Source organism: Anolis sagrei, chromosome 3, assembly GCF_037176765.1.
Source record: "Anolis sagrei isolate rAnoSag1 chromosome 3, rAnoSag1.mat, whole genome shotgun sequence".
Lineage (NCBI taxonomy): Eukaryota > Metazoa > Chordata > Lepidosauria > Squamata > Dactyloidae > Anolis > Anolis sagrei.
The window spans coordinates 270,673,651-270,700,960 of record NC_090023.1 but is presented as its reverse complement, the minus strand read 5'-3'; the positions used below and the strand labels follow the sequence as shown (position 1 = coordinate 270,700,960).

The window sequence follows — 27,310 nt, the reverse complement described above, 5'->3', positions numbered from 1 at the left end:
TGCTTGAATAGGAAGCGAGGCTTTTAAAGTGCCTATTAAAAATGGCGTAGGTCAAAAGGAACACACAACAATGGCTTTTGGCAATGTGATTTTATTTACACTGGCAATGACAACAGAGTATGTTTCCCTGCCAAAGAGTGCTGGGGCCTCAACAAACTATAAATCCCAGGATTCCATGGAATTGGAACCATTGCAATTAAGGTGGAGTTATGATGCATTCATTATGTAGTGTAGATGCACCCAGTGTGGTTGTGTTGAGAATTCTATCAGTTTAACAGGTGGATTTTGGGGACAGAAGTCTCAACTCGTGCAGAACTATATGCCTCCTAATTCAGGATGCCACCCATCTTCTTTTATATACCCTACTCTTTTCCCAAAATGCATCTACACTGGAGAATTAATGCACTTTGACACCGCTTTAAGTACCAAGGCCCAGTGCTCTGGAATCGTGGAAGGTGGAGCTTTACAAGACTGGAGTTTTACGAAGTGCTGGTGCTCTGCCAAACTACAAATCTCAAGATGCCATTACATTGAGCCATAAAACCTAAAGTTGTGCCAAACTGCATTCATTCCACAGTGTAGATGTACCTTATGTGGCACATAGGCCCCACATTTGTGAACCCTCCTAATTGCTATTTTTCCCTTTCCAAAGTGGTGTGGTTTTTAGGCAGTCAAGCATGAAACCATTCATGTACAAACTTTCAAAACTATCTCCAACTCCAACCTCATGAGGAAAGAGATCCATAACATCCTTGAATACTGTTTTCTCTGTGGTCCTTCTCAAAATGGTAACAAGAGTTGATGCATCTGCTGATGCCCTTTTGAGAGACACTATTGAGCAGGCATGGGCAAACTCTGGCCTTCCAGGTGTTTTGGACTACAACTCCCACAATTCCTAACAGTCTTCTGGCTGTTAGGAATTGTGGGAGTTGTAGTCCAAAACACCTGGAAGACCAGAGTTTGCCCATGCCAGCTATAGAGGAAGGTGAAATATTCACACTTGCTGTGGGTGCTTGTGAGGCCCATAGGGGAGTCATAGAATCAAAGAGTTGGAAGAGACCTCATGGGCCATCCAGTCCAACCCCATTCTGCCAAGAAGCTGGAATATTGAAATCAAATCACCCCTGACAGATGGCCATCCAGCCTCTGTTTAAAAGCTTCCAAAGAAGGAGCCTCCACCAAACTCTTACAGCTCTTACAGTCAGGAAGTTCTTCCTCATGTTCAGATGGAATCTCCTCTCTTGTAGTTTGAAGCCATTGTTCCATTGTGTCCTAGTCTCCAAGGAAGCAGAAAACAAGCTTGCTCCCTCCTCCTCCCTGTGGCTTCCTCTCACGTATTTATACATGGCTATCATATCTCCTCTCAGCCTTCTCTTCTTCAGGCTAAACATGCCCAGTTCCCTAAGCCGCTCCTCGTAGGGCTTGTTCTCCAGACCCTTGATCATTTTAGTCACCCTCCTCTGGACACATTCCAGCTTGTCAATATCTCTCTTGAATTGTGGTGCCCAGAATTCAGAGTCTTTCCTACATTTGCTTGAATGGGAAGCGAGGCTTTTAAAGTGCCTATTAAAAATGGCGTAGGTCAAAAGGAACACGCAACAATGGCTTTTGGCAATGTGGTTTTATTTACACTGGCAATGACAACAGAGTACGTTTCAACAATGTTTGTAATACTTCTAACAATGTGGTATTTGAACTGCAGGAATTAACCTTGAAATCTTGGACTCTTGAAGTCAACCCACCTTTGTTCAGGTTTCGAGCGCGTTCCCTAATTCCTGCCTGCTGTGTTTCACAAACTCAGGCAACGCCTTGCTGTGGACATTACGATCAATTCACGAGTTATAATACAGATCAGAGCTTTCCCACAAAAACAACTTCTTGTGTTTTTTTTAAAAAAATTATAAAAACATGAGCAAAAAAAATGTGGTTCTGAAAGGCCCATTATCCCCAGGAGAAATAATAACCATTAAAAAAAGAGAAAGAGAGAGGGAGAGAAAGAAAATTGGCCAGGAAATGGTAAGGTAGAACTCTATTCTATACTTACAATTTTTACAAAAAGGAAAGAAATGCTTCAGATTGCATGGACTGAATGCATCGGTGCCCAAAATTAGCAAAGTATTTGTCCATCAAGGAAAGGCAGGGGTGAATGGGAGGCATCGGTAGATATGGATATGTAAAGAAAATGGATTGTGGTTGCAGATCTAGATGACAGGCTTTTGCATGGTTCTTGAGTGGAGAGAAAGTGATGCAAAAGCAACAACAATACAGTATAAACATGTACACACAAAGCAAGTTTACACTTGTTTTCACGGAGATGAAATCTGTGAATCAGGACAGACAGCCCTCCATGTTTGTTAGAGGCACAGAACCTCATGGAAGTTTTTACAAAAGTGAATTAAAAAGGCTTTTTCAAACTTTAGGAAACACTCTAAGAATGTACACATTCTGTAGCTTGAATCTATGGTCACCAGAAGTTGCATTGGAGGATCTAGAGTTTCCTAGAAAGTGAAATACACAGGCAAATCTGCAAATGAAGAGTGGCAACTGACTTGAATTGAAATGGCAAGTCAAGGCCCGTTGAAGAAAAGCACACAATTTCTCAATGGCTGCGTTTCTGTGCAGCGAATCTGGATGGCCGTCAGTAAAATCAAGAATAGATTGTGCCCAATTAAGAAACTTCAAACGAATTGTTACCCTTCAGGGCGACTGTTTTCCAGTGTTGTGCTACGAGGAAATGAGTGGCCATGGACAATGGAGATCCGGACTGAAGGACCTCTTACTCAACTACAATCTTCCTGAATTGAATTCCGCCCTGGACATGACTAAGAGACAACTAAGAGACTGGCTTGTCGAAGGCTTTCATGGCCGGAATCACTGGGTTGTTGTAGGTTTTTTGGGGCTATATGGTCATGTTCTAGAGGCATTCTCTCCTGACGTTTCGCCTGCATCTATGGCAAGCCTCCTCAGAGGTAGTGCATCTGTGGCAAGCATCCTCAGAGGTAGTGAGGTGTCAATTCCGTGTCAATTTGGAAATCCCAATGAAACTAAATGGCTGTTAAAAAAATTAACCTCACTACCTCTGAGGATGCTTGCCATAGATGCAGGCGAAACGTCAGGAGAGAATGCCTCTAGAACACGGCCATATAGCCCCAAAAAACCTACAACAACCAAGAGGCTGGCTATTTTGGATTGACCCAAGAAGGACCCTGCAATCAATCAGGAACTCAGATTTTTCCCCTTTTTGAAAACTGAACATTTCAGAGCCAGTCAAGCCTCCTTCCTTGAGGACTGCCTTCACCGAGCTGCGATTTCAAGTGATGCCAATCGCAGTGTTAGATGGTCGCTACCAAAATGTTCCCTGGGAAACCAGACTATGTATTTGTAGTCAATGTCAGGTAGAAGACATTGTGCATTATCTGTTTGTCTGCTCACTGTATAGTGACCCAAGGGAAAGACACCTGAAACCCTTGTTGACATAAAGGAAACTATTGCAGAAACCATGCAGTTTCTGCTGAGTGACACAAATGAGTAAGTAACTTACAAAGTAGTCCTTTTTGCTCGCTTTGCAAAAAAGATCAGAAAGACAGAGTTAGATAAAATTGCTATCAACTGCCAAGGAGACACTATGGGTTAACTGGATCCTCTCCTAAAATGTATTTTAACTATTATTAACTTCCATTGTTTTTGTTGTGGGAGCATATTATGGTTTCTGCTTAGCATCTTTGGTGCCTGTACTCCGAGGGTACTACTGTGCGTGTGTGGTGCTTTTTGTCATGGCCTTGGGCCCGTACAATAAACTATTTTTGATTGATGTTCTGGCACTGCAATTCCCACCATCCTGCATCACACTTTGATGGGGACTGTAACCCCACAACATTAGAGGCACAAAAAGTCCCTCTGCGCCCTTCCATGGTGCAAAGGTTAACTGTTGGAACCCTTTGGGAAGGAGCAGAAAATGGCCAGTTTCCAGCCTGCATCATTCAGGGAAGGAGAAGCATGGGAGGGGAGAGAAAAGTGGCATCCAATCTGGTTTGGATCTGCTTCATTTCAAGAATGTGACTTCTTCCGCTATTGCGCAGCCTACCTGGGATGCACTTAATGGCAAAGCTAAACAGACCCACGTTATGGTGGCGTTTGGTCTCCCAAGGGTAGTGTTTCCCCAACATCTCTGCCATGGCTGCACCAGGACTGAAGGGCTACTAAAAGGGACAGAAAAATATAATGGTCTTGCAAAAAAGCAAGGGAGGTGTAAGGCACGTCAGGAGAAATGCCAATATTCTGTAACTCTCATGACAGCCATGAGGATGATAACAGAGAAGGATGGCTGTGGGGTTAGGTCATGCCAGAAAACAATGCTTACTGATGGGGAGAATTGAGCATATTGGCCATGCACACATTTATGTACCCATAAGGCACACCTCTCTCCTTGCAACGGAAAGGTTTCAGGAGAGGAACATGAATCACAGCACATGACCATGCAATTAGACTGAGATCCATGTGCTCAGCATTCCAGTTTGCAACTGTCGCACCTCACAACACGGTTCACGGCCTGCTCCAGGTCTTTAACATGTTACAGCCCAGGCATATATATGCATACTCAGGAGAAAGATCCACCCAAAAGCCTGCAAGAGACAATCCACTCGATCTTGGGTATGGAAAGACAGAGACCCATTACCTTGCACCAACTGGGCAACTCGCATAACATGGAGACATGTTGGCTTTGGCAGAAGCATGGAAAGTAAGTGCCATATCAATGGAAAGCCACAGTTCTGCAGACATCCATCACTTCCAGAAGGAACTAAAGCCATATAAAAGGACAACAATGCTCCCTCTCAAACAAAGAAAGAAAAAAAGAGCTATGGCTTATTAAAAAATACAAAACGGTGCCCTTTGGGCCAAAGCATGAGAGCAGAACGGCAGGTATAGCTAGAACTGAAGCACTTGAGGGAGTCTCCCTTCCTTTTTCATGCCCCTCGCACCTTGCGAAACAAGCAAGAGGTCCATAGACTCATGCGCTTGCGAGGGATGCCAGGAGCGCCGCGGGAGCCTCACTCCCCTTCCTCCTTGATGCGCTGCTGCTGCTTGTTCCGGCGGGCATCCAGGTCAAAGTTGAAGTCGTTCCACTCGTCGCGGGGCGGGAAGGAGATGGTCTGGCGGAGCGTGAAGCGCACGGCGTCGATGACCCGCTCTCCGCGGGTTTCGGAGGAGCCCACGCTGACAGTGGAGGCTCCGCTGGGGGTGCGCAGGAGGTGGGGCGTCGCAGGGGAGAAGTCGTGGAGCTGCCGGTGGTCCATGAGGCCTTTCCAAATGGCGTGGCGGAACTGCTCCGGGATTTTCAGGCTCACCAGATCCTGGAATGCAAGGAAGCAAGAAGGAAGTCAGTGAAAGGAAACCGTGGCCAAAGTAACCCACAAAGGGCTGCATCTGGCTTTGGTTATATGGAGCTGGGAGCAGACTACACATCTGAATAGCTACAGAGACACATCAGCAAGCAAGAGTCAAAAAGTGGCAGGCTCAAACCCAGAACCTCAACCAATGACTGATACCAAATGAGAGACTTCCCCCTGGGCACACGGAAGACTGGGTGACTTGGAAGGCGCTGAACAGACTGCGCTCTGGCACCACGAGATGCAGAGCCAACCTCAAGAAATGGGGCTACAACGTGGAATCCACGACATGTGAGTGCGGAGAGGAGCCAACCGCTGACCACCTGCTGCAATGCACCCTGAGCCCTGCCACATGCACAATGCAGGACCTCCTTGAGGCAACACCAGAGGCACTCCAAGTGGCCAGATACTGGTCAAAGGACATTTAATCAACTACCAAACTCACAAATTTTGTATTTTGTCTGTTTGTTTGCTTTGTTCTGTTAGAAATGTAACATAATTGACTGGTTGCCCTGACATGACAAATAAATAAATAAACAAATAACTTCCCTTCTCTTGGGGTTAAAGCGTTTGGTCTCATACAGGACCGACTCGCTTCCAAAGGGAAAGGAACATGGCCAGAATCAGAAAGAAAGCACAGAGATCCGCAGCCCCATAGCATCGTAGGGTTCCCAGGCTCAGCCCCAAGCAACAGCCCCACAGAGCAAAGCATCCAGGCACAGAAGTGGGAAGGCAGATGGGAAGCATCACTGAAGACCTAAGGACAACCCTTTCCGTTCTAGGCTGCTCTTTGCACAACAATTCCAAGGACTTCCAAAAGCTCAGAAGAGAAACCTGCAGACTGGACCAATGGCTGAATTTCAGGGCTCAGTTGGGTGAAAATTCACCCCTGGATTGAGCCAGAATTGGTTGAATGTTGTTGTTGTTCATTCGTTCAGTCATCTCCGACTCTTCGTGACCTCATGGACCAACCCACGCCAGAGCTCCCTGTCGGCCGTCACCACCCCCAGCTCCTTCAAGGTCAGTCCAGTCACTTCAAGGATGCCATCCATCCATCTTGCCCTTGGTCGGCCCCTCTTCCTTTTGCCTTCCACTTTCCCCAGCATAATTGTCTTATGGCTGAATAGATAAGCTCAATCTGGAATGTACCAAGCGCTGCCACTTGGGGTGAAGAAGAGGAGGAGACGAAGGGCAGAATTACAGCCCAAAGAAGCAAGGAGGGGAAGGATTCAGCATTGATGTCCCACAGAGGTTTCTCCTATGAGAATCCCTTTCCCTGGGCACTTTGCAAGGGTGAAGGGGCCACCAAGTTTTAAAGGGGCCACAGGATTCTGGAAAGAGAAGTCCAAAACCCAGTGAGTTTTCCAAGTTCTGCACAACTGTGGTCTACTAAACAGGACCCTAACTTTGCCACCCTTCAGACTCCTTCAACGAGGCGGGCGTCCCCCAGGAAGCGAAAGGCTGAGGAGTGTTACTTACATCCATGGAGTAGTGTTCAATCTGATAGATGGTGGTCAGCCCTTGCGCCGTGAAATAATCCACGCAGGAAGAACAGCCCAGCCTTGCTAAGAAACTGCAGGAGGAGGAGGATAGGAAGAGAGAGAGAGAGAGAGAGAGAGAGGAAAGCGGAGGGAGAGAAGAAGAACGAAATTGAGATCAGGAAATCACCCAGATTTGGAACAGCCCACAATCGGCAAGCGACCCAAAAGCCTTGAATGCATGAGGGGAGGGGAGCACTGCCTTCCTAGGAAACCATTTCTAACCCGCCAATATGATGATTGAGAATTTCTAATCACAGTGTCATCATTTACTTTCAACGCAATTCAACCTGAGTGAATTTTCCAGGTATCTATACCCCTCTTGAAGTAATTTAGATCATAACTTTATGTTACAAAAACAAGCACTTGTTTAGGATGTGGGTTGTCCTTTGCTTATTTCCCACATTTGTACATTGTTTTCCCTCAGCTCAAAGCAAGGCTACGAAAACCCCTTCGTGCATTGTGACAATACTTGAGTCCCCTCTGGAGTGAGAAAGGCAGGGTAGAAATGGTGTAAGTAAATAAATAAACAAACAAACAAACACTGAAGTGTCAAGAAAAGTGCAAACATCACAGTGTCCTATGGCAGCCTGAGAAGAATAACCACTACTGAAAACAACCCCTGGAACAGATGCGTTTTGCAGGCTTGGGTGGTTTCGTTCGTTAATTTCGTAATTCGTTATTAATTCGTATTTAAATTAGCTTACGATCCAATATTGAGCCATACAGGAATTGTGTGAGGAGTAATAAAGATTCGAAACAACTTTTTCAATTTATTTCGTAATTATTTCGAAATTATTTCGTAATTATTTCGAAATTATTTCAAAATTATTTTCGCATGTCTGGTGCAAGTTTTATAGTTGTTGTTTGTTTTATCACACCAACAGTCAACAACAGAGGGAGAGGGAAGCTTCAGAAGTTCCTCCTGACCCATTTGGAGGTTTTTTTTAGCATATTGCGCAATCTCGCCCGCCATTAACGAATCGATTCGTAATTTTACGAAATTTTGAAATTTTTTAAAGGAAAATTTCGGAATTATTAAAAAAAACGAAACGCAAGGGCCCCCTAAAAACGAAACGAGTTTAGAACCAAATTTTTCCATGGTTACCCAAGTCTAGCGTTTTGCAGTGGAAGTGGAAAGGAGGGACAGGTTCAGAGCTCCAAGGTCTTCCAGATCCATGGAGCATCCAACAGACTCCATTACTTGAAATCAATGGGGTCATGAAGCATGCTTTCGGGGTGTGGAGTTGGACCTGGAGTAAAGTGTGTGCATGCACAATGAAAGGGAGTGTTATGGAAAGGACTTGTTTACAAAGTGCATTGGATTTCGGCCAAAAGGTGCTTCACCAAACCAGGTGCAAGCTCCCTGACCTGAATCTGAAAAGTACAAGTAGTCAATCCTTCACCTTTGTGGATTTGAGTTCTGCGGATTTGGTTAATAGGTTCTCTCTAGGAATCTTTAGTTAATAATAATGAGGATTTTAATAATGCATTTATACATTATTAAATACAGCACTATGGTCAACCTCTGCCAGAAGTTGACCCTCAAGTCATGCTGAAGAACCTAGAGATTCCTAGAGAGAGCCCCTCTCGAGGAAACTATAGGTCTTCTAGTATAAGTCAATGGTGAACTTTCATGATGGAGAACCTAGGAATGACTCTTGAGAAAACTATAGGTCTTTTAGTATGAGTATGAGTCTATGGTGAACTTTCATAATGTAGAACCTAGTAACACCTCTCGAGAAAACTATAGGTCTTCTAGTATGAGTCTATGGTGAACTTTCATGATGGAGAACCTAGGAACACCTCCTGAGAAAACTATAGGTCTTCTAGTATGAGTCTATGGTGAACTTTCATGATGGAGAACCTAGGAACACCTCTCGAGAAAACTATAGGTCTTCTAGTATGAGTCTATGGTGAACTTTCATGATGGAGAACCTAGGAACACCTCTTGAGAAAACTATAGGTCTTCTAGTATGAGTCTATGGTGAACTTTCATGATGGAGAACCTAGGAACACCTCTCGAGAAAACTATAGGTCTTCTAGTATGAGTCTATGGTGAACTTTCATGATGGAGAACCTAGGAACACCTCTTGAGAAAACTATAGGTCTTCTAGTATGAGTCTATGGTGAACTTTCATGATGGAGAACCTAGGAACACCTCCTGAGAAAACTATAGGTCTTCTAGTATGAGTCTATGGTGAACTTTCATGATGGAGAACCTAGGAACGCCTCTCGAGGAAACTATAGGTTTACTAGTATAAGTCAACGGTGAACTTTCATGATGGAGAACCTAGGAACGCCTCTCGAGAAAACTATAGGTCTTCTAGTATAAGTCAATGGTGAACTTTCATGATGGAGAACCTAGGAACGCCTCTTAAGAATACTATAGGTATTCTAGTATGAGTCTATGGTGAATTTCCCTGCTGGAGATTCTAAAGAATGCCTCCTGAGGAAACTATAGGTCTTGTAGTATGAGTCTATCGTGAACTTTCATTCTGGAGAACCTAAAGAATGCCTCTCAGGGAAACTATAGGTCTTCTAGTACGATTCTTTGGTGAACTTTCATGATGGAGAACCTAAAGAATGCCTCTCGAAGAAACAACAGGTCTTCCAGTATGAATTTATGGTGAACTTTCATGCTGGGGAACCTAAAAAATGCCTCTCAAGGAAACTATGGGTCTCCTAGTATGAGTCTATGGAGAACTTATTCCATGCTGGAGAACCTAGAGATACCTAGAACATCTCTCTAGGAAATTCCAGGTCTTCTAATGTGATTTTATGGTGAACTTCCATCAGTGAAATGGAATTTCTTATAGGACCTAGAAATTCCTAGCAACAATATCTACTTAGGAAACTATAGAAACAAAAGAAAATGATGTAAGAGGTGTCCTTTCTTTTTGGGGAACGTCTAGATCACACTGCTTGTAATGGTACAGATTACACTATGTAACAAAATATAGACAAAATTCTGTTCCTGGTGTTGAAAGTGTTATTTCCTGTTTAATTGTGTGGTCCTTCCTTTGAAAGTAGTTGTTCTGAACCAGAAACTTGGTTTTTGTAGCTGCCACAAACTATGTTAAATTGGTTACGTTTCCTCAACTCCTTCATTGGCGTCTTGGGATTTCCCAACCCCAAGTCTTCTATCTGATCCCAGTTTATCTCTCAGAAGGTGAAAACGATGGCTAACGGGAAAGGGAGGCAGCGGCAACTTGCAAAGCCGGTCGGAAGTCGCTCGGCTGGTCCGACAAACAGCGTCATGAAGAACTCAGGGAGTGAAGAGAGCAGAGAAAGAGGCAACCTCCACCCAAGCGACACAAGGCAGGGACGGGAGGGCATTCTTGGCAACGGGCAAACGCTGGGACTCACCTGACAATACTGCAGTCTGTGGGGTAGGGAGGAGGCGGGGTGCAGTGGGATGTCGAGGGCATGGAGAGCGGAGGGGGCAGCGCCTGTGTGGGGCTCAGCCCATTCATGTCCCCGGCCATGGCCATGTGCCCCATCATGGGAACTGCAAGGGAGGAGGAGGAGGAAGAAACAGGGTCACACACTGGCATGGAAACACCCCTAGTCAGAAATCCAGAAAGAGGAGCAAAACCCAACTCAGACCTCACACCTCTGAGGATGCTTGCCATAGATGCAGGCGAAACGTCAGGAGAAATGCCTCTAGAACATGGCTCTATAGCCCGAAAAAACCCACAAGAACCTAGTGATTCCAGCCATGAAAGCCTTCGACAACTCATATTATTTATTTATTTGTTTTATTTACTTTATTTGTATACCGCTCTTCTCAGCCCTTAGGTGACTCAGAGCGGTTTACAACAGTTTAGATATACACAATACAAAATCATTAGGCATTTCATAGAATCATAGAATCAAAGAGTTGGAAGAGACCTCCTGGGCCATCCAGTCCAACCCCATTCTGCCAAGAAGCAGGAATATTGCATTCAAATCACCCCTGACAGATGGCCATCCAGCCTCTGCTTAAAAGCTTCCAAAGAAGGAGCCTCCACCACACTCCGGGGCAGAGAGTTCCACTGCTGAACGGCTCTCACAGTCAGGAAGTTCTTCCTAATGTTCAGATGGAATCTTCTCTCTTCTAGTTTGAAGCCATTGTTCCGCGTCCTAGTCTCCAAGGAAGCAGAGAACAAGCTTGCTCCCTCCTCCCTGTGCCTTCCTCTCACATATAGCTTATACATGGCTATCATATCTCCTCTCAGCCTTCTCTTCTTCAGGCTAAACATGCCCAGTTCCCTAAGCCGCTCCTCATAGGGCTTGTTCTCCAGACCCTTGATCATTTTAGTCGCCCTCCTCTGGACACATTCCAGCTTGTCAATATCTCTCTTGAATTGTGATGCCCAGAATTGGACACAATATTCCAGGTGTGGTCTAACCAAAGCAGAATAGAGGGGTAGCATTACTTCCTTAGATCTAGACACTCTGCTCCTCTTGATGCAGGCCAAAATCCCATTGGCTTTTTTTGCCGCCACGTCACATTGTTGGCTCATGTTTAACTTGTTGTCCACGAGGACTCCAATATTTTTTTCACACGTACTGCTCTCGAGCCAGGTGTCCCCCATTCTGTATCTTTGCATTTCATTTTTTCTGCCAAAGTGGAGTATCTTGCATTTGTCACTGTTGAACTTCATTTTGTTAGTTTTGGCCCATCTTTCTAATCTGGCCCATCACAAATCATTAAACATCAGCATCAATACATCAGTACATCAATGTAACAAATCCATCAGGTCTCATCAATGAAATCAGAATCCAAACCCGTTATCCATTATTCCGTGTTCCGATAATCAGTCAATCAGTCACACTGCTTAGTCGAATGCCTGTTCAAACAGCCAGGTCTTTACTTTCCTCCGGAAAGCCAGCAAGGAGGGGGTCGATCTAATATCTGCGGGAAGGGCGTTCCACAGCCGAGGGGCCACCACTGAGAAGGCCCTGTCTCTCGTCCCTGCCAGGCGTGCTTGTGAAGCCGGCGGGATCAAGAGCAGGGCCTCCCCAGATGATCTTAATGTCCTAACTGGTTCATAGGAGGAGATGCGTTCAGACAGGTAGGTCCTGTTTGCCTGCCTTTCCACAATAGTCACAGTCCCCCTCTCTTCTGCTTTGGCCAGACCTCACCTGTCCTGTTCTGGGCAAAGCCATCCAAAAATCCATTGCATAGAGATAGGCTGGGTGACACCTGGTTGGAAAACAGACTATGGGGAAGGGATCTAGGAGCCTTAGCAGACCATAATCTGAACATGAACGCAATTCTATGCTATATTAATAGGAGTGTGAGAGCCGTTAAGCAGTGGAACTCTCTGCCCCGGAGTGTGGTGGAGGCTTCTTCTTTGAAAGCTTTTAAACAGAGGCTGGATGGCCATCTGTCAGGGGTGATTTGAATGCAATATTCCTGTTTCTTGGTAGAATGGGGTTGGACTGGATGGCCCAGGAGGTCTCTTCCAACTCTTTGATTCTAGGATTCTATGAGTAGTGTGTCTAAATCGCTAGTGTTAAATTTGTGACGCTCCAAGTTTGGTTTTTATTTCAGCTTTCGGAATCCCTGGCAACTGGACAAGCTGGCTAGAGCTTCTGGGAGTTGGAGGCCCAAATATCTGGAGGGTCATAAGTTTGACAACTCTTGTCTAGATCAAGGGAGTCCTAGTCTCTTCTGCTTTGGCCACACCTTCTCACCTGGAATAATAACTCTGTGTCCAGTTCTGGGCAAAGTAATTGAAGGAGGAGATGGACAAAATGGAACAGTGAAGGGTGACCAATTGGTCAAAGGCCTGGAAACTATGAATTCCTCTGAGGAGCAAGTTAGGGAATTTGGTAGGTTTAGCTTAGAGATGAGAAGGACCATGAGGGTCCTGTTTCAATATGTGAAAGGAGGTAATATTCTTTTCTTGTTTTCTTCTGCTCCAGAGACTGGGACACAATGGAGCAATGGGTTCAAACTTCAGAAAAGGAAAATTCCACCTGATCATTAGGAAGAAGCTAAAGTGGTGTCAAGCTGAATTAATTCTACAGTGTCGATGCACCTATAGACCAGCACTCATAGAATCATAGAATCAAAGAGTTGGAAGAGACCTCATGGGCCATCCCCATTCTGCCAAGAAGCAGGAATATTGCATTCAAATCACCCCTGATTTGAATGCAATATTCAAAATGCAGAATGCAATACTCAAACTACTATGCCTCACTGGCTACATTTTGACTTAACCGTGGTTCCCCAAATTGCAAATTACAAGTCCCAGGACCCTGTAGGCAGATCTTTAAGCCACAGTAATTAAGGTGGCTTCAACCCACTGTAACTGTGGATGCTGAATTTGAAGTCTGTTACCCACCTTGAGCTTCTATATTGTGAGCAAGGAAGGATAGAAATACAGTAAATAAAGCAAACACAACACAATGAAGCAGCAGTCCCTTACTGTTGGCTCCCATGCTGTCCGGGAGGGAGGTGGGTGTCAGGGCATTGCGCTGCTGCGGGTTCATGAGTTGGCTGACCGAGGGCAGCTTGTTCACGTTGTTCATCTTGCCCAGCGGAGGGGAGCTGGAGCCGTAGGACGAGGGGGACTGCAAGGAGGTCCTGCAAAGGGAAGAGAGATCCAAGGGTCAGGCACATGTGAGTGCAAGGAGTGTGAGCGCAAGGAGAAGTGCCGGGACAACAGTCACAACAATTGTTGTATATTATTATCTATGTTTTTATTTTATTTTAATTGTTTGTATTGTAGTGATTATTGCTTGTATTGTTGTGTTTGGGCTCGGCCTCATGTAAGCTGCACCGAGTCCCTTGGGGAGATGGTAGCAGGGTACAAATAAAGTGTTATAACAAGGTCACATACCACTGAAGACAGATCTCTTCCAGCAGGCTGACCCAGTCCTCTTTAATCTAGGAATTATATATTCACAATCTCTGTTGATTGTATTTTAATCTGTGCATTTTATAGAAAGATGTTTTAATGTATATATATGTGTATATATTCCTTTTGAATGTCTTTATTAACAATTCTTCAAGTAGAAAGGTTTAGGTTTCTTTTTGAATACAAATTAAAATATAACTCTGAACATTTACATGAAATCAAAAAACAAACCAAACATGATGGGTGAACTGAATATTATATCAGTAAATACAAATGGTCTTTCAATGCCAGTTAAGAGACACAAACTATCCAAAATGTTAAAGGAAAACCAAGTACATCATGTATTACAGGAAACACATACAATAGAGGATAAATCCAAATTGCTAAACAACAGAAATTGGGATTTACAGTTTGAAATGAGGGGCATAAATAAATCCAGAGGGGTGGCCATACTCATAAATCATATATGAGTATACACATCCATGGGATACAGTGTTATGTATAAGAATGATCAAACATGTCTCATTGACTTCCACCCAACAAATACTAAATTCCAGCATTCCTCCTGGTTTCCTTAGATTTTCAGCCTTATAAATGACCTCAAATTGTAACTTGCTATGCTGTGTGACAGGATGTTAAGGGTTCATAAATATAGGTGTCCTTGGAAATATTTATTTATTGTTATTTCCCATACTTGTACCCTGAAGGGGGCTCAAGGTGGCCTCACAACTGGCAACAATTCGATGCCCAACAAACAGATAGATTCCCAAAAAATACCAATTACAATTAAAAATAGCAATAAAACATAAATTGTTAAAACAGCAATTAAAATCACATAAGTCCAAAATCGTAGTCCAGAATAAGTCCATTAATCCATCACTTTAAGAGATCTCAAGTATTGCATTGCTATAGTTACTGCTCAAATGCTTGGTCCCATAACCAATGTCTTAAGTTTTTTTTCCTGAAAGACAAGATGAAGAGGGCTGTTCTGATTTCACTGGGGAGGGAGTTCCACAGATGAGGGGCCACCACTGAGAAGGTCCTGTCTCTCGTCCCCACCAGTCGTGCTTGTGAGGGTGATGGGACCGTGAGCAGGGCCTCGCCAGAAAATTTTAATCTATATGATGGTTCACAGAAGGAGACACATTTGGACAGGTAAGCTGGGCCAGAACCATTTAGGGTTTTATAAGCTAAAGCCAGCACTTTGAATTGTGCTTAGTAGCAGACTGGCAGCCAGTGGAACTGGCGCAACAGAGGAGTTGTGCGCTCCCTGTACCCCGTTCCGGTGATCAACCTAGCTGCCACCCATTGGACCATTAGAAGCTTCCAAACAGTCTTCAAAGGCAACCCCACGTAGAGCAAATTGCAGTACTCTATATGGGATGTAACAAGACCATGGACCACCATGGACCAGTCAGACAAATAAGCATCCGTATCATAGATTCCAGGCCAGGAGAGCAATGTAGGCTGTCAACAGTGCAGACTCTTGATTCATAATTTATGGGCTGGCTATTACACTACTTCCTTGTCTCTTGAGCCCTTCTTTTCTATAATGGTCATCCTTATAAACTTCAGCTATAGTCTTACAAGAAGAATTTTGGTCAATTCAGTATCACCATAGATAATTATTACATTTGTTATGTTTTGGGAGAATGTAGAGCAAAAATGGACAATTGGCATACTGGGCATAGAAGGCTAGTTTGACTTGTCCAATCTGTTGCCAAAGTTTGGTGGCAGGGCCAAGCTTGAACTGTCGGAAGGGTCAGCAGAAACAGAGCTTGGCCATCAATATACTATTCCTGAAATATTTTGGCAGGAGGAGCACAATCCATGAGCTTGATGAATGTATTTTATTATGACCTTGAATTTCAACTGTGTTGTGCCCCACCGCAAGCCAAAAGAAGAGGTGGATAATAAATACAAGACAACAACAACAACAACGGGTGCCATTCCAAAAGACCTCAGGTGGCATTTGGAAACAATAAACATTGACAAAATCAACTGCAAAAGGACATCTGACTTAGATCTGCACACATCATTCAAAAATACATCACACAGTCCTAGACGCTTGGGAAGAGTTCAACTTGTGATTTTGCGATCCAAAATCCAGCATATATATCTCGTTTATGGCAATGCTAAGCTGAACCAATCAAATGTTTTATATTGGTAAGATTTTTTTGGGTTACCTTGGCTTTTCTCTGAGGCTGAGAGAGTGTGAGTTGCCCAAAGTCATCCAATGGGTTTCTGTAATTGAGCAAGGATTCAAACCACCTTCTCCAGAGCTGTAGCTCATCGCCCAAACTACACCACACTATTTTATTTATCGTGTCATCAGCAACTATTGTATTACAATTCTAACAGAGCAAAACAAACACAGAGATTAAAAAGGAAAAGGAAAAAAAAAACACACAGATTTTGCAAATTTGGTATTTGGTTAAATGTCCTTTGACCAGTATCTGGCCACTTGGAGTGCCTCTGGGGTTGCCGCAAGAAGGTCCTCCACGGTGCATGTGGCAGGGCTCAGGGTGCATTGCAGCAGGTGGTCAGTGGTTTGCTCCTCTCCGCACTCGCATGCCAAGGATTCCGCCCTGTAGCCCCATTTCTTAAGATTGGCTCTGCATCTCGTGGTGCCAGAGCGCAGTCTGTTCAGCGCCTTCCAAGTCGCCCAGTCTTCTGAGTGCCCAGAGGGGAGTCTCTCATCTGGTATCACCCATGAATTGAGATGCTGGGTTTGGGCCTGCCACTTTTGGACTCTCGCTTGCTGGGGTTTCCAGCGAGTGTCTCTGTAGATCTAAGAAAACTGTCTTGATTTAAGTCGTTGATGTGCTGGCTGATACTGCTCAAGCAGGGAGCTTTGAGATGGTTGAACAGAAGCTCTCCGAAGCTCTAGGTGCTCTTACTGCCTATTACAGGGAAAACCAACTGATCCCTAATCCATCTAAAACACAGACATGTGCTTTTCATCTCAAGAACAGACAAGCATCCTGAGCTCTGGGGATTACCTGGGAAGGAATCCCACTGGAGCATTGCAGCACAACCAAATACCTGGGAGTCACTTTGGACCGTGCTCTGACCTACAAGAAGCACTGCCTGAACATCAAACAAAAAGTGGGCGCTAGAAACAACATCTGTTTCTCCCCCAATGTAAGTCTATTCAAAACCTTAAATCCTCATTATTGTGCACCCCATTAACCCCCCTACAGAATAGGATGATGAGTCAGAATCTTTCCAGCAGTGGCACCAAACCCTTTCTCCAAATGGTTGAACCATTTGACCCATTAAAGCAATATTTCACTTGGTTGTTGTAGGTTTTTTCAGGCTATATGGCCATGTTCTAGAGGCATTCTCTCCTGACGTTTCATCTGCATCTATGGCAAGCATCTTCGGAGGTAGTGAGGTCTGTTGGAACTAGGAAATATTTCACTTGCCCTTCAGTCCTTAGAACTGGGTCTGGCTGCTCTAGTTAATTGCTTGTGGTTTCTAATCTGTTTTAAAGAGGTTGTTTTCAAATGTTTTCTTTTGTGTGCTTAATGTTTTCGAAGCTTTCATCCTTCCTACATCAACTTGTGGGGCCTGGCAGACCGAGGGGCAATCACTAAACTCTCCAAGCAAAGAGACAAATATTATTAGAGCGCTGTTGGTGCAAACCCGGCCTCCCCTTGGCCAACCGCAAAGGAGGCAATGGGAGTGGGAACGCCAGAAAAATGCAGACAGAAGGGCATGTGCCTCAAAAGAAAGGCTGAGTAATGAAAGAAGGAAGGAAAGAAAGAAAGAAAGAAAGATGCAGTCTTCTGCTTTTGTTGCAAAGAGACAAATAGTAGACGAGACGAGCAGGTGAAATCAAGATGTAAAAGTTTATTGAAAGTCAGCACCATACATTTGGAGAGGAAGACCAGAGAAAAGAGGGTCAGGTATTGAGAGAGGACTCATAGAAGTGACATGAATACTACTTTTTTCCAATAGTTTGCTGGGACCACATAGTAGGCAAGCCACAAGATGGACCAATGAATTTCAAGAGATATTTATTTATTATTTGAACTTCTATGTGGCCACTCCCCTGGGGCTCGGAGAGGCTTACAAGAACAGGCTAAAATCTAACACAATTCAAAAACAGCAATATCAGAGATCAAAAGCCCGTCGAAACAGATATGTCTTACATGCCCTGCGGAAAGCTGATAAGTCCCGCAAGGCTCGGACTTCAGGTGGCAGAGTATTCCAGAGTGATGGTGCCACTGCTGTGAAGGCTCTGCATCTGGTTGCTGTGAGACGCAAGGTCTTGACACTGGGAATTTCCGATCTTGGTCCTCAGAACGGAGGGATCTCTGGGGTTGGGAGGGGGTGAGGCGGTCCCTCAGGTACATCGGCCCCAGACCATGCAAGGCCTTCAAGGTGAGTCCCATCCCTTTGAAAGTGATCCGGTGCTCAATTGGTAACCAATGCAGCTGTAATAAGATTGGTGTTATGTGGCATCTCATCAGAAGCCGAGCAGCTGCATTTTGTACCAACTTGAGCTTTTGGATCACCGACAGAGGAAGGCCAATGTAGAGGGCGTTACAGTAGTCCAGTCTTGAGATGACCGTGGCCTGGATCACTATAGCTAAGTCATCCCTGGACAGGGAGGGGCCAGACGTCTAGCCTGACACAGGTGAAAGAAGGCGGTTCTGCTCACGGCGGAGACCTGGGCCTCCATCGTCAGCAGAGGGTCCAATGATGACGGGCGTAGCGCCTCGCCATCCAGGGTAGGCAGCTGGATATCCCCACTGCCCGGTTGACCCAGCCATAGGATCTCCGTCTTTGCTGGGTTCACCCTTAACCTGCTGGCATGCAGCCATCCAGTAACGGCTTCGAGGCACTGATAGAAACTGATGGTCGGCTTTCCATCTTCAGCACCAGCTGAGTGTCATCGGCGTACTGGTCACACTCAAGCCCAAAACCTCGAACCAGCTGAGCAAGTGGTCGCATATAGATGTTAAATAACAGAGGGGAGAAAATGGCCCCCTGAGGAACAAGATAGAGGGGATCTCTATAGATATTCATGTCTATTGAATTGCCTTGATTTCGGCCCAACACTTTTTCCCTTCCTACTGTTGCATCATTAATAAAGACTGATGAACACCTCTGAAAACCACCTCTTGGAATCATAACTTGCTGAATGGAGAAAAGCACCATCGGGCATTGCACCTTGAGGGGAATGTGGGGCCTCCACTATCCTGGTAAGAAGACATAAGGGATATAAGAGGGGGCAAAACACCTTGACTCAATTGTCAACTTTCTTCAAGTTGGCCATATAATCACACTTGAGGACCTAGAGCAGGCATGGGCAAACTTTGGCCCTCCAAGTGTTTTGAACTTCAACTCCCACAATTCCTAATAGCCGGTAGACTGTTAGGATTTGTGGGAGTTGAAGTCCAAAACACCTGGAAGGCCAGTTTGCCCATGCCTGACCCAGAGGTACCTGGAGAAATGTTCTCTATAGGAATTACTTGGTTTTCCAGCATGACTCAATGACCAACGTTTGGAGGAAGGTGACCACAGACTCCTAGAGATTCCTGGAGAGAACCTTCAAATCGAATCTGCAAATAATTAAATCCACAAAAAAATCCCACCCACAAACATTGAAAGTTGAGTGTATTAAGGAAGGACATTTTGCCCATCAGCTAGACAACAGTAGGTGCAGCACAATTACAGCAAAATTGAATTTTGGAGGTCACATTTCCAGGATAAGCCTGGATACTAGTTTATCCACAGTGCTTTAGATCCAAACCAGAATTACAGGAAGTAGGAAAAAGAGGTGAAAAGTGGGGCAAGATTTGGCTCACCAACACCCAACCAACTCTTCACCTTGGACTGAGTCATTGGTTCACTTTCGTTTTTATTTTTATCCACAGGCACCAGCTTTTTCCTTTTGGAGACACCTTGCATGGTGATGCTTTGGGAAGGGACAAATGGTGGCTTCCATGTCATATGGTGATCCTAGTCCAACTTCTAGTCCAAACTTGAATGGGGGTATATTGGGGGGAGATTGGGTTCAACAATTTGGCACAGCTCTGTGGAAAATCAGACTAATATCCAAGTGTGGGTTCACAGTATGAGTTTTTGTCTGAACTTTGAAGGATATACATTTTATGGATCTTCAAAGTCTAGCTTCACCACCAGCTTCCACTGCCCTTGGGTCTTCTATGTGGAGATTGTATCAGTTCTTGAGCTATTTAGCTGCAATAACCTTGTTATTGTTGTGTGCTTTCAAGTTGTTTGAACTTATGGCAACCCAACCATGAAGTTTTCCTGGGGAAGATGTATTCATAGGGTTTGCCATTGCCTTGCCCAAATTCATCTTATGACCTCAAAACTCAACAGCATGTCTACTCTGCAAAGTCAACACGGGACTCACCAAAACAAGTGTGTTTTGGCTTCACTGAATGGACATATGGAATAGAACAAGACGTTATAGATTGAACTGATCAATTATGTCTTCTTCCAAGGAAGACTTGCCCAATTTCACCATAGGACCTCAACACTCAACCTCATGCACTAGGGCAAGATCAACATGGGACTCACCAAAATAAATTGGTTTGACACATGGAATACAGTGTGAGATTATAGACTGAACTGATCAATTATGTCTTCTTCCAAGGAAGACTTGCCCAAAGTATCTTCAAATGCAACATTATATACTAGGCAAAGTCAACATGGGACTCATCAGAGACACTGGATTTTGACTTCACTCAATTGACATATGAAACAGAGTGAAGCATTGGAGGTTGCACTGATTTGTGATGGGATACATTCCCTCCCTGGACACAATGGATGTGGACCTTCTCCAGGTGAATGGAGAAGCCACTCAAGAAGCCACTTCTATGAAGAAAAAGCATCCAAAGGTTCCCATCTTATTGAATATTTTGCAGAATTTTGCATGAAATTTGCATGAAAGCCTTTGACAATACACGTTGATTTGCTCAGAGTGACCCAATCCCAAAGGTTCCCATCTTATTGAATATTTTGCAGAATTTTGCATGAAATTTGCATGAAAGCCTTTGACAATACACGTTGATTTGCTCAGAGTGACCCAATCCCAAAGGTTCCCATCTTATTGAATATTTTGCAGAATTTTGCATGAAATTTGCAAGAAAGCCTTTGACAATACACGTTGATTTGCTCAGAGCGACCCAATCCCAAAGGTTCCCATCTTATTGAATATTTTGCAGAATTTTGCATGAAATTTGCATGAAAGCCTTTGACAATACACGTTGATTTGCTCAGAGTGACCCAATCCCAAAGGTTCCCATCTTATTGAATATTTTGCAGAATTTTGCATGAAATTTGCAAGAAAGCCTTTGACAATACACGTTGATTTGCTCAGAGTGACCCAATCCCAAAGGTTCCCATCTTATTGAATATTTTGCAGAATTTTGCATGAAATTTGCATGAAAGCCTTTGACAATACACGTTGATTTGCTCAGAGTGACCCAATCCCAAAGGTTCCCATCTTATTGAATATTTTGCAGAATTTTGCATGAAATTTGCATGAAAGCCTTTGACAATACACGTTGATTTGCTCAGAGTGACCCAATCCCAAAGGTTCCCATCTTATTGAATATTTTGCAGAATCTTGCATGAAATTTGCATGAAAGCCTTTGACAATACACGTTGATTTGCTCAGAGCGACCCAATCCCAAAGGTTCCCATCTTATTGAATATTTTGCAGAATTTTGCATGAAATTTGCATGAAAGCCTTTGACAATACATGTTGATTTGCTCAGAGTGACCCAATCCCAAAGGTTCCCATCTTGAATATTTTGCAGAATTGCAGAAGGTAGAAAAGGTAACACTAAGGCTATAGCGAAAACAAGTCATTTGATGCTCATTGTTAACGTCCATCCGCCCGCAGAAATAAAGTCTCTCGATTCTGTACAGCGCACTAGTCTCTGACCAGCATTCAAAAGCCATCGCAGGTTTACAACACAAGCAAATCCAGCCTTTCTGTCTTGACAGGGAAACGTGCATCTTGCAGAAGAACTGAGACCGGCTCAGAGGGAACATCTGACGGTTCTTAGCAGATGAAAACAAGAGGAAAAGAAAGTATGTGACAAAGGAGAAGGCACTCTGTGGTGGTTCCAGACTTCACCAATGCTATGTCGCTACTGAAGGACGGTAGTGTTCGGTTCTTGGAAAAAGCTCAACTCTTTGCAAAAATCTGTCCTCCCAAGTCAGTTGGAAGCTATTTGGCCCAGCTGCACCCCTTCTCTGGGTTATTTTTACAATCTTGGAGCCAAACAAGAACTTCCTGCCCTTCCAGCTGGTTTTGTGAGTCGGCGGAAGGGGATTTTTGGGGGCCAGGAATGTTTGAGCCCAGCGTCATTTCTTGGGGGGCGTCTCTCTCCGCATTCCTGACAGCTCACCCCTGAGGCAGGCAGAGAGGAGGCTGCAAAGGAGGAGATGAAAGAGAGGAAGAAAGAGAGGAAGAAAAAGGAGGAGAGAAGGTGAAGAACCAAGGATGGGGAGGAGGAGCAACGACTGTTGTGTGAGAAGTACCTTCATGATCCAAAGAGTCCACTCTAGTCCATCCATTGCCTTTTCTGCTACTGAATTAGGGGAGGAAAGTGGGATGGATTTAAATATGAGCAGAGTAGGAGGTCCTTGGTATCCCACTGGGTCCCCATGGAGACCCAAATCCACAGATGATCAAATCCTATTATATATAATTTCGATAAACGGCAGGATCCAAATTGTTTTGGATAATTTTGGGGAAATGTTTTGAAACTTCGATACAGAAGTCCAACTGTAAATAGTTTAATTCTATCTTGATATTTACATTTTTGGGTTTTAAAATGGCATTGCTTTTAACGTTGTGAAGCATTTTAGGTCTCAACCAAAAGACAAAAGCATCATCATCATCATCTGAAAAAAGATCTTGGAGTCCTCGTGGACAACAAGTTAAACATGAGCCAGGAATGTGATGTGGCGGCAAAAAAAACCAATGGGATTTTGGCCTGCATCAATAGGAGCATAGGGTCTAGATCTAAGGAAGTAACGCTACCCCTCTATTGTGCTCTGGTTAGACCACACCTGGAATATTGTGTCCAATTCTGGGCACCACAATTCAAGAGAGATATTGACAAGCTGGAATGTGTCCAGAGGAGGGTGAATAAAATGATCAAGGGTCTGGAGAACAAGCCCTATGAGGAGCAGCTTAAAGAGCTGGGCATGTTTAGCCTGAAGAAGAGAAGGCTGAGAGGAGATATGATAGCCATGTATAAATATGTGAGAGGAAGCCACAGGGAGGAGGGAGCAAGCTTGTTTTCTGCTTCCCTGGAGACTAGGACGCAATGGAACAATGGCTTAAAATTACAAGAGAGGAGATTCCATCTGAACATGAGGAAGAACTTCCTGACTGTGAGAGCCGTTCAGCAGTGGAACTCTCTGCCCTGGAGCGTGGTGGAGGCTCCTTCTTTGGAAGCTTTTAAACAGAGGCTGGATGGCCATCTGTCAGGAGTGGTTTGAATGCAATATTCCTGCTTCTTGGCAGAATGGGGTTGAACTGGATGGCCTTTGGGTGGCAAGTGTAAACAACATGTTTGCAGGGGTTTTGTACATGGTTTGAGCCAATTTAGGGTGAAAAATCCTTTTTAAACAGGGGCTGAACAATTTTGGGGATTGCTCCCTTCATTGTATAGAAATTGTGAGTATGAAAGTTGTTGTTGTTATTGTTGATTTATATGCTGCTTTTCTCCCCGAAAGGCAGCATTGTTAGGGATTCAAAGTGGCTAACAATCCTACACTTTGCCATGGTTTTAGAAAGCGCAACATTAAAATGTAGTAAATAATGAAATAATACAGTGTGGATCAATGTTGGGGAACTTGGACTCAGAAAAGACCCCTCGTGATCCTGAAGGTACTTGAGTGGAGGAAAAAAAGAAAGCAAACCGTTCGGATGAGGCAGACCAAAGGAACTAAAACCAAATAGCAACAAGCGAGGAAAAAAGCAATACACGCAGATCTGGAGGGCGGCTCGAGCTTCTTGTTACAAACGATCGTTTTACAAAGTGTGAGTCTTGTCGACAGGCTCAAAGCAGGGCTCCGGGGCGCATAGCGGGGCACATGCTTCGCATGCAAAACGTTCCAGGTCCCAGGGCAGGCAGCGTCTCTCCTCTTCAGAATGAATGTCTCAAAGCCATGCCACTTGCCGTGACACAAATGCCAGCGCCCAGCAGCCAAGGATTCGGAGAGAAAATTGTGTGGCATGCGGCGCACACTTACAGCGCAACCCCAGCCCATTCAATGGGGCAAATCCCCAGGAATTTGGATATACAGGATTGCACCCTTAAGATTCCATGTTGCATTAAATGGGGGCATTTCACAGCCTGGTGTAAACTTCTATGACCTTATGTATACTCAGCAGGAAGGCTGAATGCCTCATGTGTCAAGGAGAATGCTGCCTATCCCAGGAATCCATATTAGATGCAGAACTGGATTTGTATCAAGTGGGTTTCACGCCACGCCACGGCCAAAGAGAAAGGATCCCATGCAATGCCCTCCAGTTGTTCCTTGGTGGTTTGCCAACCACTGCTGAAGTTACGAGGGTCACTTTAGTCACACCCCCAAAAGAAGAAAGGGTCTTAAAGGAAATATAAGAGCATATATACCTAATGTTGTCCAGATGTCATTGGGACTGCTGCCCACCTGCTTTCTCCCTTCTCCCCTTTCCTTTCTCCTTACACCCTTTTTGTTTATTCCCTCTCCCTCCTTGACTTCTTCCTCCTTTTCTTTCTTTCCCTTCCTTTTCTCTTTCTCTGTTGCTTTCCTTCCTTCTTTTCTCACTCCCTTCCCATCATACACATGTCGCCTTTCCTCCCCAGCGTCATCACAGAGGGCCACTTTGTCCAGTAGATAATGCTCTGTCAGATACAAATGCATTGTCTGTTAACTCCATTGTGTTAGGAAAATACAGTTCTAATAGACATGTATGTCATATGTTCTGCAGTTGATGGTTAGTGATGGAAGGGTTAATGTGAGTATTAGTTCTAGAGTAGTGGTTCTCAACCTTGGGTCCCCAGATGTTGTTGGCCTACAACTCCCAGAAATCCCAGCCAGTTCACCAGCTGTTAGGATTTCTGGGAGTTGAAGGCCAAAAACACCTGGGGACCCCAGGCTGAGAACCACAGTTCTAGAGGCTTTGGTAATCTGTAAATTGGAGTTCATGGATGAAAGCAATTAGGGGTGGAGGTGTGCAGGAGATGGGTTGCAGCTGGGTGTTACTGGATTTAAGGAGCTAACCTTGAGACTGATCTTTGGGAGAAAAGTATCTGTTGTATTTTGGTGGTGGATGCTGTTGGTTTTCCCCCCAGGTCTGTTGGATTTTTCGGTATCCTGACCTGTCTCTGGTAATCTGGAACCTTGAAACTTTGGACTGGCTTTTGATTATGGTATAAACTCTTGATCCCTGGACTTTGTTTATTGAACTATTGGCATTTGACCATTGGACTGGACCCTTTTGACTACGAAGTTATTTTTGCTATCATTTTTTGTTTATTCTGTAGCTGTGTGCTATCTTTGTGTTTTATATTTTGGACTATAAAAACAGCAAGCAAGTAAGTGCTGTTTTAATTAAACCGTTTGATAAAACTGGGAGTTTGATTCATCTCTACCCAAATAAGGCAGAGCCCTGGCAATGTGTCACAGCACATTCCACTGAAGGGTTAAACCAGAGGTCCTCAAACTTTTTAAACAGAGGGTCAGGTCACAGCCCCTCAAACTGTTGGAGGTCCGGATTATAGTTTGAAAAAAAAACATGCACACTGCACATATCTATGCACACTGCACATATCTTATTTGCAGAGCAAAAACCTCTTTAAAATAATGCAATAATTAAAATGAAGAACGATTTAAACAAATATAAACTTATTAGCATTTCAATGGGAAGTGTGGGCCTGCCTTTGACTGACGAAATAGGGTTATTGTTGTTGTTGTTGTGTGTTTTCAAGTCATTTCAGACTTAGTTTGACCTTGAGCGAGGGCCAGGTAAATGACCTTGGAGGGCTGTATCCAGTCCCCAGACCTTAGTTTGAGGACCCCTGGGTTAAGCAAATGGTGAGGTGGAAATAGAGGGACAGAAAAAGGAGTGGAGTCATGACCATGTGGCAGGCATGACAGGAATTGTATCATTTTCTGTTGTCCCTGTGTGATGGCAAGAAGCTTATGGGTATAAAGGTAGGCAGTAGGCATGTGCACACTCTTTCACCATAATGCTCCCTCACCATGATGATCTCTTGCCATGTTTGTGTCTTGCCATGGTCATCATTTCTCATTGTATTGTCATTATACTGTTGATGAAATTGTATCTTCATATATAATGATGTGTAAAAAGTTGTACAAAAACAATGAGTCAAGATAAAAGCCTCCAAAAAGAGTTTGGATGAAAGCCAGGGCTCAAGAGTCTTGTGAAAGCAGTAAGCGGCAAACAACATCAGAGGCTGTGAAGTAAATCTCTGCTAACTACAGATAAAGACTCTTGTGTTTTGGGTGCCATCTCTATGCAGATGACGCACAACTCTACTACTCTTTTCCACCTAATTCCAAGGAGGCCTCTCGGGTGCTAGACGAGTGCCTGGCCACTGTGTCTATCTGGATAAGGACGAACAAGCTGAAGATCAATCCCGACAAGACAGAGGTCCTCCTGGTCGATCGTAAACCTGATCGGGGTATAGGGTGGCAACCTGTGTTGGACGGGGTTACACTCCCCCTGAAGCCACAGGTCCGCAGCTTGGGAGTCCTCCTGGACTCATCGCTCACGCTTGAGGCTCAGGCATCGGCGGTGGCCGGGAGGGCCTTTGCACAACTGAGACTTGTACGCCAGCTGCGACCGTACCTCGCTAAGGCTGATCTGGCTGGGGTGGTCCATGCCTTAGTCACCTCTAGACTGGACTACTGCAATGCGCTCTACGTGGGGCTACCCTTGAAAACGGCCCGGAAACTCCAATTGGTCCAGCGGGCAGCAGCCAGAATGTTAACTGGGGCCCATTACAGAGAGAGGTCAACCCTCCTGTTTAAGGAGCTCCACTGGCTGCCGTTTATTTTCCGGGCCTAATTTAAGGTGCAGGTGCTCACCTACAAAGCCCTGAACGGTTTGGGACCATCCTACCTGCGTGACCGCATCGCTGTCTACGAACCCACACGCTCACTCCGGTCATCTGGAGAGGCCTTGCTCGTGGTCCCGCCCGCGTCACAAGCGCGCTTGGTGGGGACACGGGACAGGGCCTTTCTCCGTGGTGGCCCCCCGCCTCTGGAATGCCCTCCCGAAAGACCTCAGACAAGCCCCTACACTGGCAGTCTTCAGAAAGAATGTGAAAACCTGGCTGTTCAAATGTGCCTTCTCAGACTAGGAACCCCATGTGCCTTCTCAGACTAGGAATCCCAGTTCCAAATCCCAGAAGCACTTTAGTCAGAACCAAGACCACCTCATACTGCACAGTGCACTTATATTATAATCCCATATCCCTCCGACACATCAGCACTTTTAATCCTGTACCCCTAC

At 44.6% G+C, this 27,310-nt stretch overlaps 1 protein-coding gene across 3 annotated transcripts in view; it reads right to left on the bottom strand.

The window, feature by feature from the left end:
• Positions 1-1,606: 1,606 nt before the first annotated feature.
• Positions 1,607-27,310, bottom strand: part of TP63 (tumor protein p63) — a 215,558-nt gene continuing 189,854 nt past the window's right edge. For all 3 annotated transcript variants that reach the window (XM_067466131.1, XM_067466132.1, XM_060767267.2), the window contains 4 exons: positions 13,348-13,505; positions 10,295-10,436; positions 6,867-6,960; positions 1,607-5,351 (listed from right to left, as the gene is read on the bottom strand). In XM_067466131.1, coding sequence (XP_067322232.1) covers positions 5,049-5,351; positions 6,867-6,960; positions 10,295-10,436; positions 13,348-13,505 — 697 coding nt within the window. In that variant the 3' untranslated portion in view covers positions 1,607-5,048. The remainder of the gene's footprint in view (positions 5,352-6,866; positions 6,961-10,294; positions 10,437-13,347; positions 13,506-27,310) is intronic.